At 43.1% G+C, this 18,780-nt stretch overlaps 1 protein-coding gene across 2 annotated transcripts in view; it reads right to left on the reverse strand.

The window, feature by feature from the left end:
- nrp1a (neuropilin 1a) overlaps window positions 1-10,436 on the reverse strand; it is a 63,566-nt gene extending 53,130 nt beyond the window's left edge. The window contains exons 1-3 of one of the 2 annotated variants that reach the window (XM_031320179.2): window positions 9,801-10,436; window positions 8,048-8,469; window positions 6,491-6,665 (exon numbers count right to left, since the gene is read on the reverse strand). In XM_031320179.2, coding sequence (XP_031176039.1) covers window positions 6,491-6,665; window positions 8,048-8,114 — 242 coding nt within the window. In that variant the 5' untranslated portion in view covers window positions 8,115-8,469; window positions 9,801-10,436. The remainder of the gene's footprint in view (window positions 1-6,490; window positions 6,666-8,047; window positions 8,470-9,800) is intronic. The other variant, XM_031320189.2, reaches the window with a different exon arrangement.
- Between the last annotated feature and the right edge of the window lie 8,344 nt (window positions 10,437-18,780).

Here is an 18,780-nt window from a genome sequence, read left to right on the forward strand (position 1 = left end):
GCGGCTCCATTCCACAAGAAACTTCCATGTAGGGAAGCTTGTATTGGTTTGGAGCTGGAAAGAAAAAGGACGGGCAAAAAAACAAAACAAAAATAATTCACCAGCCGGTTGCCAGAAACAGCTTAGTGACACTCAATCCCTGGCCAACACGAGCCGCTAACTCCCACACCGAGATGAAAAACATAACAGGCAGACACGTGAGACTGCATGATGCTTTTGAGCTGAAATGTGACCAAGGCTTAAAATCCGGCAGGTTATTTATGAGCATTGGCCTTGTCTCATCTATTCTCTCTCTTTCTCTCCCTCCCCTCGTTCCTCCTGTTCTTACTCCTCGGCCTGTGAAGTGGACCTCCCTCCCGCTGCGAGGCAGAGTGGCTCGCCTCCCGGTTGTGGTCAGGTTGTGCATGAATCAAAGTGGTGACAGAGCAGCGGGGAGGATGGCAGATGCCACGGCCAGAAAGCTTTTCAATCAGGCTGCCCTTCCAAGCCGCGGCCAAGGTGAAACACTTCACCGGCGAGAGAGAAAAAAAAAAAAAAAAAAAAATGACCTCAACCTCACGGTCACTCACACACTCTCAGAAATCCTGCTAATTAGCCAGGGAGTAACCCTTTCTGTGTAAAAGAGATGAAGAAGAGGAAAGAGAGTGAAGGTGCCGTGTCTGTCTGCTGCCCTGTTTCTTCTGCCCTGTGGTTAATTAGCAAGGTGAACACTTAACATCAGCAGCTTTCATTTGCTTTAAATGGCTCAACTCACGTCATCAACGGTTACATTTTGCGGGTAGCAAAAGGAATGATGAACTGCAAAACAGAAATTAAAAGATGCAGAATGCTTGTGTCTAGAAGTGTTACCGTGCTGACAAAATAAGGTTTGGTATAATTGCTGTGAAGTGCAAACAAGATATATTCAAAGTGAATTGCTCTTTGATATGCTGCTGACAAGCTAGTCTTTTCAAAGTGCGGTGTTTCAATGTAATTTCAGGTGTAATTTGATTTCCATTGTTTTGAACTGTTGGGAGTCTATTGTTGTGGAAAATACCAGCTGCATCATTTCAGCTGCTTTTGTCAAACCTGGTTGTTAAAAGAAGCGGCGTCGCCTTATGCACTCTTTATTTCGCTGTGCTTATGTGAACTACACCAGGACAGATTCTTCCCTGACATGCACTATGGAAAGAAGCACACACCAGACAACAGAAATAAATGTCGGCTAACAGGCCATAAGTATCTTCCGCAATCCATGTCACTCCAAATCCCCGGAGGTCAAAGCACTTCCCTTCTTTAAAAGCCTCCACCGCCACAGGTCTGTTAAGAAAAGGCTCCCGTTGCGTTCCTGCTTTATTTATTTTCCTCCATGACAACGGCTGATGAACGGTCACACAGCCCACTTCTCCTTATTTGCCCATGGTTGCCTTGCAGAGAAGCGTGAGAGATGAGTGAGGGGGGGGAGAAGGAGATGTTTAAAGATCCAGTAAGGAGTTAGCGCTCCTCACTCCCCCGGCTGTGAAGCTCCACTGCTCTTTATCGCGGAGCTGCTACATGCTATTCAGGTGGCAGGATAACAGGGGAATTAGGGAAAGTGGCCATGAAGATCTTTTTTTTTTTCCCCAAAAGCCCATTCTGTCCTCCACTCTCACTTATTTGAAACAGGTGGCACTCTTTGTTGAGCACTATGACCGTATGAGTGGAGTTAGTGGGATTCCACATGACAAAGAGGGAGCCAACTATAGATCCAGGGTAGGGTATTACCCACACTCCCCCCTTCCCAAGCTCCTGTTAGTCATCCCTGGAGTCCAAGACTGGTCAGGAATGCCAGGAGGGGCAGGAAGTCTATTGTAGAGGGTACACAGCAGAGAATGTTTGCCTTCCCAGCAGGCCAAGCAGCTCCATAGGGGCAGCTCAGCGGGAGATCGCAGTGGAAGGGGCAGAATGACCGAAAAAAAAAGGAGAGGACTACAATTAAAAATAAAGGGAAAAAAGAGTGCTTTTCCAAGCTTTGAGTTACAGGTATCTGAAGGCAGGGGGGCTCTCGCAGACTTTTGAAGCGTGGAGAGTTGGGAGGCTTTCGCTGACTTTCCCGTCGATCTCCCCCACAAAGAGCTACTTGAGAAGGCATTCCTCAAATATCTCCGCTGCCTAGTACCACCCTGCCATACATCTCATCTGAACCAGCCCCCCTCCACCGCCTGCACAGACTGTCACACTGGAATTTCTGTTGACTTCCAAAAAAATACCATCCAGACAGAGAGAAAAGCAAAGAAGCGAGGGAGTGCTAAGAAAGAGGAGACAATCTCTCTCTCTCCCTCTGTTTATAACCCCTCCAAAAGAAAAACAGTGCAGCCTTGACTGACTGACTGACTGCAAGGGATTTCAGTGTGCTGAAGAAGTTTTTTTGGTCTGGTCAGCAAATCCGATGCCATCAATGATTCATAATGTTTTCAGGGGGTGCATCATTTCAATAGAAAGTTGGTTCTCCTCTTGTCAGCAGGAGATGGAGAGAACAGCCTGCAGCTCAGGATGAAAGTTGAAGTGCATTCAAAACTGGAAACTTTTTCAGATTTCTAAAAAGAAATATCTTACTTGAACAGTAAGAACCATAGTCTGTCTTAGAAACGAGAGAAATTGCCCTTCGGTCTGCGTTATGTGAGACCTGTCTGTCACTTGTTTAGATTCAAATCCACTGAAACCTCCATTTTTCGTCCGAATGGCAGAGCTGCGAGAGTCAGACGAGCCTGACAGCCCTTATCAGATCGCAGAGAAACAGAGAGTGCGTGTGCAGGGAGGGAGCGGAGCAAAAGCATATCTATTCGCTTCAGTTTTTCACTTGAGCTTATAGCTTTCTCATTCCACTGATTTTCAGAGCAAAATTGACTTCAAATATTTGCCTTGATGCAGGCTGCGTCTTCGCCTCAAACTTCATTAGCTGTGAGAGCGGCGAGGGCGGCCCCCGAAACTCCACTCTGTGAAAGTCTACAACGGTGCGTGAAAGGTAAACACGTTCTGCATTCAGAATCGCAGGGCTCACTTAGTCTCCTTATCTCTGTGATGAAGTGCTTTCCTCCTCCAGCTCTCAGGATACAGGCCTCCGCGCTTCCCCAAACAAACCTGTCAAGGGTAGCACACACGTGCAACAACACCACCCCCGCCAGACTCCACTCAGTAAAGGCTGTTTTTCTTTTTACGAGCGGCACTTTTGAGTGCTTCTTGTTTGGTTTGCTGATAACAGCCATGTTGGAGAACATGTGGAGCATATGTGTTCCATTTGCCCACTAATTAGATTGCAAGGCAGTGCACTGAAGCATGCATTGCAGGCCCCCACCACCTCCGCCCACTCTGCCAGTCCATCAGATAAGGAAGCTTTTCTGGCTCTTATCAGTTTCCATTATGTAAGGGCTGATTTGGTGAGTGGCGCTGCGACAGGGAGTCTGACATGTCCAACACAAATCACACCCAACTACTGTCTACAAATACATAAGTCACTATTCCCCATCCCATAATCGAGTTACCTATGATATGCCGTGTCAGCGATTAGCACAATAACTCACTCTCATGTTACATAGAGCCATCATTTAAAAATGAAGAATGAAAAAAGAAAGGAAAATGGATTTCACTTCATGGCTTTTCTTTGCTGGCTACAGCCAAAGTGAAGCCACACAAGGTGGAATCCATTGTGAAGTGGAACTAAAGTCCCATGAAGCCCACTCCATTAAAAACATTTAAAATGAAATGGAACATCCAGTTAAAAAAAAGCAGGAAAAAAAAAAGCTGTAGGTCAGGTCACCCCGGTTTCCCGTGCAACCGCTGCGTGGCCACATGAATCGGAGACCGTCTGCCGGTGTCATTTGTTAGCATTTCCTCTAGAAAAGTGGTTTAAAACCTTCTGATCACACTATTGGTATAACTTGGGTTTTTGTCTGCTCCAAATGTAATGAATAAGCAAATAGGGTAGAGGCAAAAGAAGACGAAAAAAACAGCAAGGAGGGGAGAGAGAGGGAGACGCTTACAGATGCAAACACATGCTCTGCGCGAACTTCATCTGCTAACACATTTATGAACAACTAACTGGCAATCAACAGGCTGCTAAATGAAAGCACAGAGCTAATTTGTAAATGATACATGGATGGATCACTAAACTCAAAGCCCGCCCTCCTTTCAACTTGGAAAAAAAGCAGCCTTCTGTGAGCCTGCAGGGACTCAATTCTTTTTACTGCATGTGTTTAGAAACAGGAAATTCATTCCTGACTAATTTGATTAGCACAAGCATTGTTACTGCTAAACCCCCCCCCCCTCCTCCTGTCCCTTCCTCGCTCTCTCTTTCTAACTGAGGATCTTGGACAGTTTAATGGTCCCTCTGGTGTTGAAATCGGACCCAAAAGAAGTGTCAAGGAGCATCCAGCTTTTAAAAGACAGCAGCATTCGGCCTGCCATAAATCTCTGACAGCAGTAAAGAAAGGTTAAAGTGGGATTGAAATCCGGGATTAAAAAAGCAAACCCTGCAGACATATGGGGGGGGGGGGGGGAGTCATTGAGGGAGCACAAAAGAAGCGTAGGGTCCAGGTTTAGGGTGGAGCGGGGATACAGTAACAGGATCCAGCAAAGCCCTGTACTCTCCCGAGCCCTACAGCGTAAACAAACAGCTGAGACAGAGCAGGGCAGAGGCACCGACACACGCACCAAAACCACACACACACATGCATGCACACACACACACACACACACACACACACACACACACACACACACACACACGCACACAAGCAATCAGAGTGAGGCAGTCGGCCCAGGCAAGGCTCACCTCAGGGCGCCCACACTGACACAGGCTCATCACATTACTGTCTGTCTCCTGTTTCATCGGCTTAAACTATCTATCTGACAACAGGTTAGCCGCTTAGCCTTATGTTGGATGCGACAGCTCGCAGTTTACGAGTCAAATAAGGATCAGCGACTAACTGTCACTGAAAGATTTACCTTAAAAGGGTAAATCCACCTAGTTTTCAGATGAAATCTAAGTGAAAAAACTAGGGATGCACCGAATCCAGGATTCGGCTTCGGATTCGGCCGAATATTGGGCTTTTTGACGGGTGTTCGATTTCTGCCGAACCTTAGAATTTTTTTTCCACCGAACCGAACCCTACGCTTGCACTACGCGCGCTACGCTGGTCAACATAATGACGGCGCCGTTGATTACGGGAAGGTGTTTACGTAGGTGGAGCGCTCAATGCAGTAGGCTGTGAGAAAGTGAAAATGGAACTTGTGTAGTTTGGCAGTACTTTCAGTCAAAAGAAGGCCATTCAAGTCCAGCTACATGTTCAATTTGCAATGCCGGTTTGTTTCGTGGTGGCAAGGACCCTAAACAATACACAACATCGCCGCTGTTAAAACAATTGCGTATGAAACATCCAAAAGAATACGAGTCGTGCGTGAAGAAATCTACAGACAGCAGCCAAAATGCAGCAACTTCAGGTACGGCAAAGGAAGGACAGTCACAGCTAAAAACTTGTGTTAACCATTTGTTTACTTCATTAATGTGTTTACTGTGTTAATGGACCGAGGATGGGAGTAGGAGTCGGTATTCGGTTTCGGATTCGGCAGAATCTTAACCAGTGGATTCGGTATTCGGCCTAACCCCAAAAATCTGGATTCAGTGCATCCCTAGAAAAAACAAACGTCAAATAATTTTCCTTGTTTCCAACTCTGACTCTGACTTATTAAAATGAGATAAGGCTTGTTTTTTAAAAATTTTATGGAACCCGTTCTTGGAATTTCACACTTGTTTGGAGAGTAATGGTATTGTAAGGGGAAATATGAAAGTTAATGGCTCATTCATTTGGACCTTTTTTTTTTTTTTTAAAGTAACCACAGTTAATGGCCTCTGGTGAGCTTTTGGACCCACAGCTCTGTCTCAATGCCTTCTGCAAAAGTACAGCAATTCAAATCAATATTATACCCCAGTGACTTCATTCCACAAGAAGGAGAGGCGAGGACATGCCAAAACCAAGTAGCAGGGATGAGACATTCCTGCCGCCCTGTGTAGTGCCAGAGCAGGATTGTATTGACAGTTTCAGTGAGCCTGCGGACACTAGATGGCGCAGTTTCATGTGCAATATGCATGAGGGAAAGGGGGGAATGAGACAATGACACATGCCATAAAATAGGAATGTAATGGTGTGTGTGTGTTTGTGTGAACAGCTTCTACACAGCCTGTCAGTGTGTAGTGGCTCCCAAAGTGAGGTCTGGGGGCCACATTGGTACTTTAAAAAAGCTTTCCAGACAGTTTAATTTCACTAATACTGTTATTTCATTCACCCGTTTCTTTTGCAGAATGAAAGCATACATCATTTCCAAAGAGGTTTCTCAATATCCATCTTTATTCCGGACTAACTTAAAATCAAATTGTGGCCCCGGGACAAAATCTGATTGAATAGAATAGAGTTTTTTTGGGGGGGACCAAAAGCACATCTGTTTTTCATAGACAAGATTGCGGCGGTGTACTTACTTGCACTCCCGGTCCTCCAGATCGAAATGCGGATTGAAGTTGATGAGAATCCGCTGGTGAGGGCCAGGCGCAGATATCACCCACACACATCTCTGAGAGGAGGGATAAGACATGGGGTATCCGGGCGAGGTGAGGTAGTTGGCGGTTGAGATTCTGATGTTGCCTCCACATTTATCTGCAGAGGGGAGAAAAAAAACAGTTCCTTAAGGATGGAAACCAAAATGAAAAAACCTCATAATTCAGATTTCTGATTATCCTATTATATACATTTGGCTATAGCTACACAGAGATAGAATAGTTGGACTACACCAAGTTATTGTGTGCCTTCAGAGACAGTACAAGTTTGTTCCTCCTATATGGATTGAAGTCAGGGTCCAAAATACACTATCTATCTATCTATCTATCTATCTATCTTGTACAGACTTTAATTGGAACATATATATATATATATATATATATATATATATATATATATATATATATATATATATATATATATATATATATACTGGTATTATTAATATTGGGTCTAATAGATGATATTGATACTTTTATGAAGTAGACACGTTTTTAATTTCTTGCTGTGGCGCATTGGGATGAAGGAGTAGTTCCTCACATTGAAATAAGAAAAGATGCAGCTTTGGGTATAGATGTATAAGCGATCCAAATAAAAAGTATGAATGGAGAAGTTCAGGAAAAAAAAGTTTTTCTTTTGCCGAAAAGTCCCAGGCATCTACAGTGTGTTCCTTTAAACTACAGTATGAGTCTCATCATTAAAAGGAATTACCCTTTGTTTTTTTATCAGAGGCCCGCTGCTCACATTTATCTTCATTTGTGCGCGTTTTCATCCTTTTATCAAAAAAAAAAAAAAAAAAAAAAAAAACTTCCACCATCTGCTGCTCTAACCTAGCGTGTGACACGCCTCGTGGAAATGAATGCAATCGAAATAAAAAAATGAATAAAAAGCGCAAAGTAGAAACGAAACTGTAACCGATGCTGTAAGAGAAGAACATGGGGAAGTGGTGTATAAGCCGAGGATTTTGGGGGACTTTTTGAACTTTACCGAAACACAGACCTTCTTAACCGAAAGCTGTCACCACAAGAAGGGATTAAAACATGTTCTAAAAAGAGCTTATTATGGGTTACAAGTCTCACAAGTGACTCTAATTACGTAGCCTAAATACAAAATGTATAAAGTTGTATAAAATGTAGGAATTTAAATGGTATCATGGTATCAAAAACTACTCAATATAGAGTTTACGACAGGAATATCAGAGGAATATCAGAAACAAAAGTTATATAAAACAAAGAGGGAAACACAATTGATGACGGCTACGATAACATCTACTGTATAAAGTCATTATTGAGCAATAATTAAAGTCTCTGTTGAAATATAATAAGAGGGTGTAGGCGTAGTGGGCAGGTGAGCGCCTTGCGAGTTTGCCTAAAGATCAGCGGAGATCAGAGCAGGCTAATCTTTTAGAAAAATATTGGGATTAGTAGCTTTGCAGAGTACATAAAGGCTGTATTTCTATAGATATCAGATGTCACACTTACCGTTTTTGAGAGCCTTGGCCACCAAAAGGATTCCCATGAACAGGATAAAGACTAATCCACAATGCATCCTTGTTTCCTCAACAAAAAAATAAAATTACGCATACAAAAAAAAACTCCGAATTTAAACTCCTCCAACAGGTTTTCTTTTTTTTTGGCAAGTTTTTTTTTAACTCGACAAATAAAGCAGAAGAGTCTTTTTTAGCGAAGTTGGAACTGATCTGAGAGCGGGCTCAGGTCGCGTGCATCCTGCCATTCAGCTCCTGTTTCCTCTCGCCTGTGCCGGCTGCGCTCCTCTCTCCAGCGCCGACCGTGCCATTCCCTCTCCAAAAGAAAGCCAAGATATATGAAGAAATGACCCACTCCTTTTTTTTTGTTGCGCTGTTACTCCGTCAAACGATGCCCGGGCAGGAGGTAATCCTTGACTGTGGAGTGAGAAGATAAAATACGGAGATGTGAGCAGGTTAGGAATGAGTGCTGCGGCCGTGCGCTCTGGACATTTCCCGATCTGTCTAAACGCGCTGTTACAGATGCAACAAGACTATAGAGACATGGATACACCCCCCTACACCCCAAATTGTGAACACTTTGCTTCTATAGGTTCAGCGTGGGCACTCGGAGAGGTTGATGATTGGCTTGATTACAAATAGTCAACCTATGTGGGAAAAAAGCCCAGTGTCTTTATATGTAAGCGGAGCTGCACACTGAGTCACAGAGTACCAGCAGTCCGTTAAGTGACATGACTCTCTCTCTCTCTCTCTCTCTCTCTCTCTCTCTCTCTCTCTCTCTTTTACTCACTCACTATTCCCCTCCCCCTCCCTCCCTCTCTTCTTTTACAAAAATGAGCTAGACATTAATGGGATATGTAGTAGCCTGACAGAACATGACTCCCCCAGGAACATTTTAAAACATTATTTGGGTTAGGCCTACCATAACCAAATAGCCTATGATATTTGGCGAAAATATGCTACTATAAAACATCATGAACTGTAACAATTACAAATCTGGATTATAGAGAATACTGTAGGGGTGTTTCCTCGGGATGTCCTCTCCGGCATCTATCCGGGACCGGTTCTTTTTTATATGACATACTGGACTGCCTAATCTACACAAGTTCCCTTTTGTGTCTTCCAATTCATCTGTCTCTTAAAACACTGTTTCCCCAGCTCTGATAAAAGCATATCTGCACCGCAGTGCTTATAATAGGCCCCGTTCTGTTTGGACAGGAGCTAAATAATAGAAAGTGTTTTTTCTTCCTCTTAGACCTTGTGGGTTTCCTTTAATGCACCAGGAGCTATCCAGATGCACCGATTGTCTTCCCCACAGCAGTGACACCATTACAAACGGGCACTCTGAAATTTAGGGGAAATCAATTAAAGCATAAATTAACGTAGCCTCGAGTCATTTACTCAAGGCTGCCCTTACTGGGTCACTCTGCACAAAAAGGAACAGAGCAGGCTTGTATTCAGCAAACCTCAATCACACAGTCCTGTACTGCAAAACCCTCCACAAACACAATGCGTGGCAAAATCCTACATGAAAAGATAGTTTTAACATTATTGTTATCTGCATGTTTGAAACCCACAAAATAAAGGACTGCAAAACAATAGCGGCATCATATTGAGCCACATTCGTAAAATTGCATGTGGAATGATGGAAACAATTATGAAAAATCTATGCTCGTTTCTGTGCACTTTAACGCAGCGCTATTTCTTTCGGTCCTATGGATAAGGCAAATAAAAGCAGCTGCATTCACCTGCGTCTTGAGGACTCGCGAACCCGCAGGCATCCAGCCCTCCTCTCTCCACTTCCGACATGCGTGGAGCAGAGTGTATACGATCCGATAGACTTCCTCCGTTTCTGTTACAATGACACCAGATCTTCTCCAGAGCCCCACATAAAAGCAAGTCAAGTTATTCCCCCCACCCCAAACCCCGTTTTTGTACGTCGGGGGAGAACCACAGCGCAGTCAAAATCGGTCCTGGGTCCCCACCGCGCAAAGACGCACAGCCGATGCCCGGAGACTCGCTCTCCTCTCCGCGTACAGACAAGTCTTCTCCCCGCTGATCTCTCAGGGTCTCGCTCCTTGTTTCGCTCCCTTTCATTCAGCGCTTTCACGAGTTAAATCCGGCCAGTGTTAGTGGAAAAGAGGCAGTCCCCGAAAATGTCAAAGGGATGGATAGAATAGCCTAATAGAAAAGTCCTGGTTGATCTAATATAAGTTTTCCTCCCTGTCCGTCTCTCCGTGCGCCACCGCTCTCGGCTCCTCCACTGATCCAAATGCAGGGGGTTTGAGTCCCTGCCAGCCCTACACGCCTCTTTACGAGGGATGAATACACGTGATTTCTCACAAGTAAAATACGCGGGCGCGCGTGCTTGTTTGCGTGCGTGTGTGTGTGCGTGTTGCAGTCAGTGTGTGGAGGGGGTCTGCAATCGAGATGCAGATTTCACCCAGCTGCCTCTCTCTCTCTCTCTCTCTCTCTCTCTCTCTCTCTCTCTCTCTCTCTCTATCAGTCTGTAGCCTTCATTGGAATCATCAAAGTCACTTTTGACACTAACCCAATGACGTCTTTGAGCTTGTAAGCCATCTTGAATTAGATCCATTTTTTTTATTTTTATTTTTATTTTTATTTTGGATCACTCACATAAAATCTTTCTTTCTTTTTCTGTCCTTATGAGAAACTATAGTACTTCTATTATAGCCTACGTTTTAAAAGGGTGTGACACGAACATCAGAGTTAAGTATTATTAAGTATTGGAATATTATTAAAGTGATATTGGCACTATTGAGCTCCATAAACACTACATGTTCCTATCTAGAAATATCATCAGAATATCATAGAGGTACACTATGGGCTGATGCCCTGTTTCCTGGGAGCCTATAGGGGCCCAGGGGAGTCAGTGAATGCACACTGTTGTGTCTGTGTACAAAGAAGCTGTTCTCTGTTGGCGTATGGACGATCTGTCCGTCTGTCTCACACTTCAGCCTGTACCAAAAATACACAGCTTATGTCATTTTGACTATGATCTCGTCATTATAGGTGGGAGACGTGACACCAACCAGGGGTGCCAAGTCACTAAAAGCAAACACACACAAATATAAGTCCCTCTAATTGGTATTATTAACGACAGAAAGCAATCAAATGAAAACATATGTTGGACTTGGCATGGATACAGTGTTGAATGAGCATCAGAGGTGACAGGGAAGGATTCTGGAGATCTGAAAGAAAAAAAAACAGGACAACAATGGAAACGTCCCTCTGTTGGGACAGGAGCATAGACTGTACAAATAATGCATGAAGCTTCAGGGCCTGAAAAGTGAAGCCTGAAACCTGCATTCTATCAATCTTGTCCGTGTTTGAATCCTAAAATTTGACCCTCTCACTGTGAGTCACGTGTCTCAACTGGATGACTCTCTTCAGAAGGGTTGAAAACCGGCAACTTTCCCCCTTTAGCGCCATTGCAACCATGAACAACACAGGCTTGGCTGCGTCATCCTCCCCAGCTTCACCCTGATTTCAAAAAATCGTCACATCCAGTTGCAAAAAAAACCAAGACGGCGACGCCCGTATCGCCAAACTCGAGGCTTCAAAACGGCAGTCCACAAACCAATGGGTGACATCACTAATACTACATCCACTGCTGTCTTATGGGCAGGATTCCCAAAAATATGAATTACGAATGACCCTCTAGTTGCATTCACAAACCCCTCATTTGAAATCCCTTAGCCTGCAGTTTCCTGCATGTCTTCCACCCTCTCTCTCCCCTTTCTCGCCTGGCTGTCCTGTCAATTAAAGGCGGAAAAGCCCCAAAAAATAATATTAAAAAAAAAAGAAATCCCTTAGCCTATTCCAGGAAATGCCACAATATATATTTTTTTTCTGTTTGATACAACTGATCATAAAACTAGACAGCTCCCTGACACTGACAGCGGAGAGAGCAAAACATCCATTCATATTTTTCTGTCATTGTGCAACTGCAGTAATAAGAGGAACTGAAAGTAATCCAGGCTAAAAGTTCCCCGACCCTGCTTCTCTAACGGCAGTCACTGGGCCTTAAGGGTTAAGCCTGGCACACACTGCTTAAGTTCTCTGCTGTTTTAGCTCAATTGAGTGCAATAACTGGAGGTTTCCAGCTGCAGGTCTCTGTGGTTAGGATGCTTTCTGCCCTGTAGGGGGCATCAGAGCTGGTGAGCAGCTCAGAGAGAGCCACCCATTGCTCCTCAAGCTCACCTTACTGTAATGCCTTTATGATTGCACAGCTGGGTTTACAAACAAGTGCGCTGATTAAATGTTTTTGCAGACTTAATCACTATATTCAGCATCAATTTTGAGTCAGACTTCCCATGCATCAGCATTAACGGCATTCTTCACCGTAGCAGTTGTGAAATCATTTCAATGCACTGTGTTTAGAATCGGCTTGTTTTCAGAAATAAATCATTGTGTCGCCCTACTAGGAATGTAAGCAGCACTGTCAATTCCGGAGTTTGACATGCTTTATGCACAGTGTGTTTGAGATGTCCCTCTTTTGAAAAGTTTTTGTGACACAATAGAGTAAGATAAGCGCACAATTCCTTAACATTATTATTTTCTGTTCCTAGAGAGAGGGGGAGACAGAGGATTGAGTGGCTTTATTCCCATCCCAGCCTTGCTAATTCTCTGTCTTGCTGATAACACAAATGTTAAAATGGTGCCAGGCATCTCTATCAGAGGCAGCTCTGACTAGCCTTTCGTGTCTTCAGGATAACACAGGAACAAGAGTCATTTCACAGGGGTGCCTGCCTGTGCCATATCTAAAATGGGGGGTTGGGGGGGGGTTGTAGGGGAACAATAAAAGAGCCATTTAGGGATTTGCTTCTTCATATATATCTGCACTAATCTTTAGTACAGCCCCAATGAATAATTAGCTCTGGTACAAAAGCAGGCTTTTTATGGCTCCTGTGAGCAGTGGACTTGATTTCATTAGCCTGGCCTCCATTCACCAAAGTGAGTGAGTCAGAGTGAAATGTACAGGTTCAACCCATTTGGCACAATGGCAGTGTGAGCATTTCATCTCTGATTGAAAAGTCTGTCTTCGGAGTCATCTGCCAGAATATTGACATGATTTAACACTTTTCTTTTAGCTATTTTGGGTTAGAGGTTGCAGGTAGGTGACAAATTAGAGGAAACACGTGAATATATGATTCTGTGCAGTACACAAGGGCTCACTGAATGGTTGGATGAGTGAATCATATGTTATGGCCTTCACAGTCAGATCTCCACTCAACTGAACACCTATGGGAGACAAAAGAGAAATAAGACAGTGCTGCCACCGATATTAAAAACCTCATATGCTCATTTTCAGGTTTGTAATTGTTTTTATAATTGTTTTTAATTTAGAGGTTGTACAAGAATATGATAACATGGTTTAATTTTCAAAAAAACACCATCTTTTTTGTCGTACTCATGAACAGGGGCCCCTCGGCAGTCCTCAGAGTCACTGCAGGGGGGCCTCCAAATTATTGTTAATTTTTAAAAGTTATGTTTTTTTTTATAAATGTCTTAAAATGAATCCAACATATTATTGGCAAATATAACTCCCCACTGATGATAGGCCTATTAGCCTATAGGTAACGTAGTCATTAAGGTAGCCATCCACAGAGACAGTTCACCCTAAGGATTCACTGTATGTTTAACGTTAAAAGATGATTTATAAAATCATGCCAACAATTATTATTTTAATAGCTTAGCATTGTATGCAAAAAAGGTATGTATAAAGGCTTTAGGCCGCCCTACACGTTACTGTAGGCCCAGTTTAATATGCAACTTCATTTTATACAATGTATGTAGTAGGGGGTCCCTGCTCCGTCTCTCTTTCATTTAAAGCGTTACTCTAGCTAAAATGCAACCTAGGGTGTTTTTGTGAATGTACCCGAGTCAAACTTTAGTTTTAAAGCATAATTAGGACGGAAGCGCCACCTTTATGATTTACCGTATCTTCGTTTTTCGGTCAAATGGCCTTTTGAATGGGAGTGCTAGGGGCACTTTTATGCTAGCCTCAAAATCTGTATTTTTAAAACACTAAGAATGCTCAACACAACATGAAACTTTGCTGCAAGTATCACCAGGGGCTCTACACGTGAACTCCAGCATTGACAACATTGTTTGTGTTCACAGAGTTTACTAAAAAGAAAGGTTTTGAACGACTTACTTTAGCAGTTGTTGTTTCCCGGGCGCTACCACCTCGCTAGTCAAAAAGTGTCGATCTCTGAATGCGGATGAACGGACTCCATAGGAGGAAATGTCATTCTTATATGAGGCTCCTTTTTCAACTACGAGGTCAATATTGTGTTTCACTAATGACAAAACAATGACAATTATCCGTGCATTTACATGGAACTAAGCTTTAGGAGCATTCTATCTTTACTTTCCTCCCCATTACGTTGCATTTGGAGATGGTAGCGCCCAGGAAACAACAACAACTGCTAAAGTAAGTCATTGAAAACCTTTCTTTTTAGTAAACTCTGTGTACACAAACAATGTTGTCGATGCTGGAGTTCATGTGTAGAGCCCCTGGTGATACTAAGTTTCATGTTGTGTCGAGCCTTCTTAGTTTTTTAAAAATTTTGATGCTATCATAGAAGTGCCCCTAGCACTCCCATTCAAAAGGCCATTTGACCGAAAAACGAGAATACGGTAAATCTTAAAAGTGGGGCTTCCATCCTAATTATGCTTTAAAACTAAAGTTTGACTCAGGTACATTCACAAAAACACCCTAGGTTGCATTTTGGCGAGAGTAACGCTTTAAGGGGTCCGTGGTTTAAAAAAACATTGAAGACCCCTGCTAAAGCTACAGTATATTAGCACCCATCACAACTGGACTAATCACTATCCTGGCTAGCCTTACAGGCTTATAGTTCATAACAGTACCCAAAACAGTTTACTGGTTAGAAGAATCAAACCAGCTAGCAGCCTCACAGAATACGCTGGGCCACCCATTAAGAGATTCCGTCCATTTTCCGCTTGCAGCTGCACAGCAAGGTCTGATATTTTCAGCCCTGCTGCCTCAAATGACTGGGTGCAGGATGCCAGTCCTGATGTCACATCATCCAATGTATGTTGCACTGATCTCAGCCAGACACTGGATCTTGCTTGCTGCTGTCATTATGGACACTTTAATCTCTTGGATTTATGCACTAAAAAACCCCAACCTTTTGATATCAACTACACCATATCCATCTTGGCAGAGTTTCCTCTTTGAAAACAAAAAGTACTCTGACTGTCCCAGAGTGCATCAGGGACATCGCTATGGCGCACACTGTGGACTTTTAAGTTCCGAATGAGATGACAGATATGGTATTTCCTCCACCAGCAGGAATATTTAAATGCATGCTCCCGTTCCATTGCATTACAACGTGGATTAGAGGTGCAGACCATGAACATTTTTACAAGACCTCGTTACCTACTAATCATACTGTGTTCCAGTTTCTCCTCCATGACAACCGCAGTGAAAGACAGCTACAGGCTGAAAGGTTATTGTGCATGTGAATGGGTGCTGTAAGCTCTCGTGCTATAGAATCCGCTGTACCTGTTTCACAACATCTGCAGCTGTTGATAATTACAAGCCCAAGAATGTTTCACGTCCTCTTGAACAGGCTTTGCTGGCACAAACGGCACACCTTCAAACTCTGTCAATGTGTTGTAATCGGGGCCCTTTTTGTTCGCAGGAATGCGGAATGCATATGTGCGTGTTTGTGTGAGACAGTGAGGTGAAGCAGGGAGAGAGAGGAAGGTGAATGGAATTGGGGGAACTATTGGAATTGTTGGGGCTTCATAGAGTGTGGTCTAGACCTACTCTATCTGTAAAGTGTCTCGAGATAACTCTTGTTATGATTTGATACTATAAATAAAATTGAATTGAATTGAATTGAAAACAAAGCGGAGAGAGAGAGAGACAAACAGAAGCCAAAGTGAGCTAGCTCTCTTACATTCACTTTCTGAGGCTGTGGGTGAAGAAACAGAGGAGACCCTGAAAAGTCCCTGCACCGCTGACTCTTACGGGTGGTGGTGGTGGTGGGGGGGGGGTTCAGTCAGATCAAGGTCTGGAGTAATTGCTACAAAGGCAGCGTTTCTCCTCCGAGACATTTGGCTGAGGTGAAACTAAGTGTGAACGGAATTAGCAGAGGGCTGAATAAAGTGCTTCTGAAGTTTAGAGACATTATGGTAATAGAGAAAGAACAACGAACCTGAAACGTTTTCAGGATTATTCCTCATTCAAACAGATGCAGGGGGGTAACACAAAAGAAGAGGAGGATGAGGGCGGGGTAGAGCGAATCGAACAAAAAACATAAAGAAATAGCTTCATTAGAAGTAGAAACATTTACAGTGACATTTAGTGAAGCGGGGAGGATGTATGAATAAATATGCATAATGTTGCCGGGAAGCATCGAGAGCTTCTCAGGGGCAGAAGGAGGGTGAGAATGATGGCTCCTGAATTAATGATGAGGCAGCCTACTGCCTGTCTCTGGGTGTGCATGCGGGTCTGTATGAGTGTCTGCACATGTGACAGCATTTAACAGCAAATGGGTGTGTGTGTGTGCCCTGAGTTCACATACACACACACGCACGCACACACACACACACACACACACACACACACACACACATATTCAACTCACTCTTGCAGCACCCCAATTTCATATCATCACTGATGGAAATTACCCAATTCTCGATACCTAATCAAGCGATCTTTTTTTTTTTTTTTTGGGATCCACGGCGATTTGCGATTGCCTCGGATGCTTAATTACATTTCTGGAAAGCCAGGGAGCGAACCGCCTGGCAGAAATTCCAATTTTTGGTACAGATATGTTTTTTTCTCTTCTTTTCGGGTTAATGTTCTATTCTCCACTTGTTTTTTTTTTTTTATTCTCCACTTCGGAGATGATGAATATTGTGCTGCTCATCATCAAACGCACAGGGAGAAGCCCTAGAGATCAGGGCAATGGAGGGGAAGGGAGGGATGTGTAGAGCGAGAAGGAACTGTCAGGGAGAAATGCTATGTAGGTCAATGAAGAATTGCACTGGGATATTGCCTCCTCAGCTCACAGGCTGGGGAGCTGATTTGATTTCCGGTGAAACCACCAGACTTGAATTATGAAAGATTACCCTCACTAAAATCACCTTAGAAACCCTCTGCTCTCAGGGGGGTCTATACATACAGATCCATACAGTACGACGGCTGATATATATACTCAAAGTCTGCCCAAGTTCTTCAAAGAAACCTTATTCATACAGTTTCTCCATTGTGAAGGTGTGTCCTTCAGATAAAGGCCGACATGTAGTGGGAAGGGAACTCTCCTTCACTCCGTTTATCTACACTTTTGTAGCTGACATAACTTCCTACTGTGTATATTAAATAGCAAATTATAATAAAAGCAACCCTATCCCCGTACAAGAGTGTTGATATTGGACGATTCTGCAAAACCTCAAAATATATTCAGTGACAAAGTTTTTAACATTCAGTGCCAACATTTTCAAATTCTACAATAGGGGTGTAAGGAAATAATGTACGGTCAAGCTTAAATAAAAGATTGTGGTTATGGATATGAATCAAAACTCTAGTTGAATTCAAATGCTGTCCAGAAGAACAATGTTGAGTTCAAGGAGTGAGTCTACCTGGGATTCCACATCAAAAGCCAGACGTGAGCAGCGAGTAACAGTCTGCCCAGAGCAGTGTGGCATCACTGGGTTCCCCACGGTGGCACACAACGCTTGTGCGTGTCTCGCAGCCTGTTTGGATTGTTACATTTAATATAACAGAAGTGTATCTCTTCCATGAGATGGGAGGGTGACTTACTTCAAAAACACTTTCTGTGTGGACTGCCTTTAGGATGCACTCGAGAAACAAATTGTGCTGCTCTTGAAGACAACAAGAAGAACGTCAGGCCCTTGCACACACAGGCGCAAAGTGAAAGTTATGATAAATAGCCTTTATGCTTTTTCATTGTAAATGGGGCCATACCATTAACATGACTTTTGAAAGGTCTTCATCGAGGTTCAAAGCAAAAGAAACCGCATCAGCTTGACTTTTGTATACATTCACTGATGGGAAACTGGATAATTGGGGCAACTGGTGGACAGTGATGAGTCTCTGGGCACTTTGCCTAATGGCAACAGAAAACAAGAGATGAGAATAAAAGTCATTATCATACAACATTACGTATGAAAATGTATGTATTCATGAATTATTCTCTTTGAATTGGTTGTATTTCCTTCTGCTTTGAACCCAGATAAACAACTAGCAAGGTTTCAACTTGTTTCTAAAATGTAGCACTTGAACAGTTTTGCTGGTTTGATGAAGATAAGCCCTATTCACACAGGATTAGTATCATCTGGGGACCTTGGCTGATTTAGCTTTTTCCGATGTTTTTGTCTTTTCCCGATGTTTTTGAGGCTTTCATCCAAGTTTTTTTGTCACTTTTTCTGATGTTTTTGTCACTTTTTTTTCGAGGTTTTTGTCATTTTCCGATGTTTCTGAAGCTTTGACGACATTTTAGTCCCTTTTCCCAACGTTTTGTTGATTTTTTTTTCTGCGCCTTGAAGTTTCTTTGACATTTTTGTAATTTTTTTCATCACGTTGTTCAACTTTCTTTTATCAGTTTTTCTTCAAATACTATAAAATTGAAAAAAAAACCCACAGTAGTAGTTTATGTGTAGAGCATGGTATGGATCCATCCACGTTATTGACAGTTTGGTTGA

This window comes from Sander lucioperca, chromosome 23 (assembly GCF_008315115.2).
Source record: "Sander lucioperca isolate FBNREF2018 chromosome 23, SLUC_FBN_1.2, whole genome shotgun sequence".
NCBI classification, from domain to species: domain Eukaryota; kingdom Metazoa; phylum Chordata; class Actinopteri; order Perciformes; family Percidae; genus Sander; species Sander lucioperca.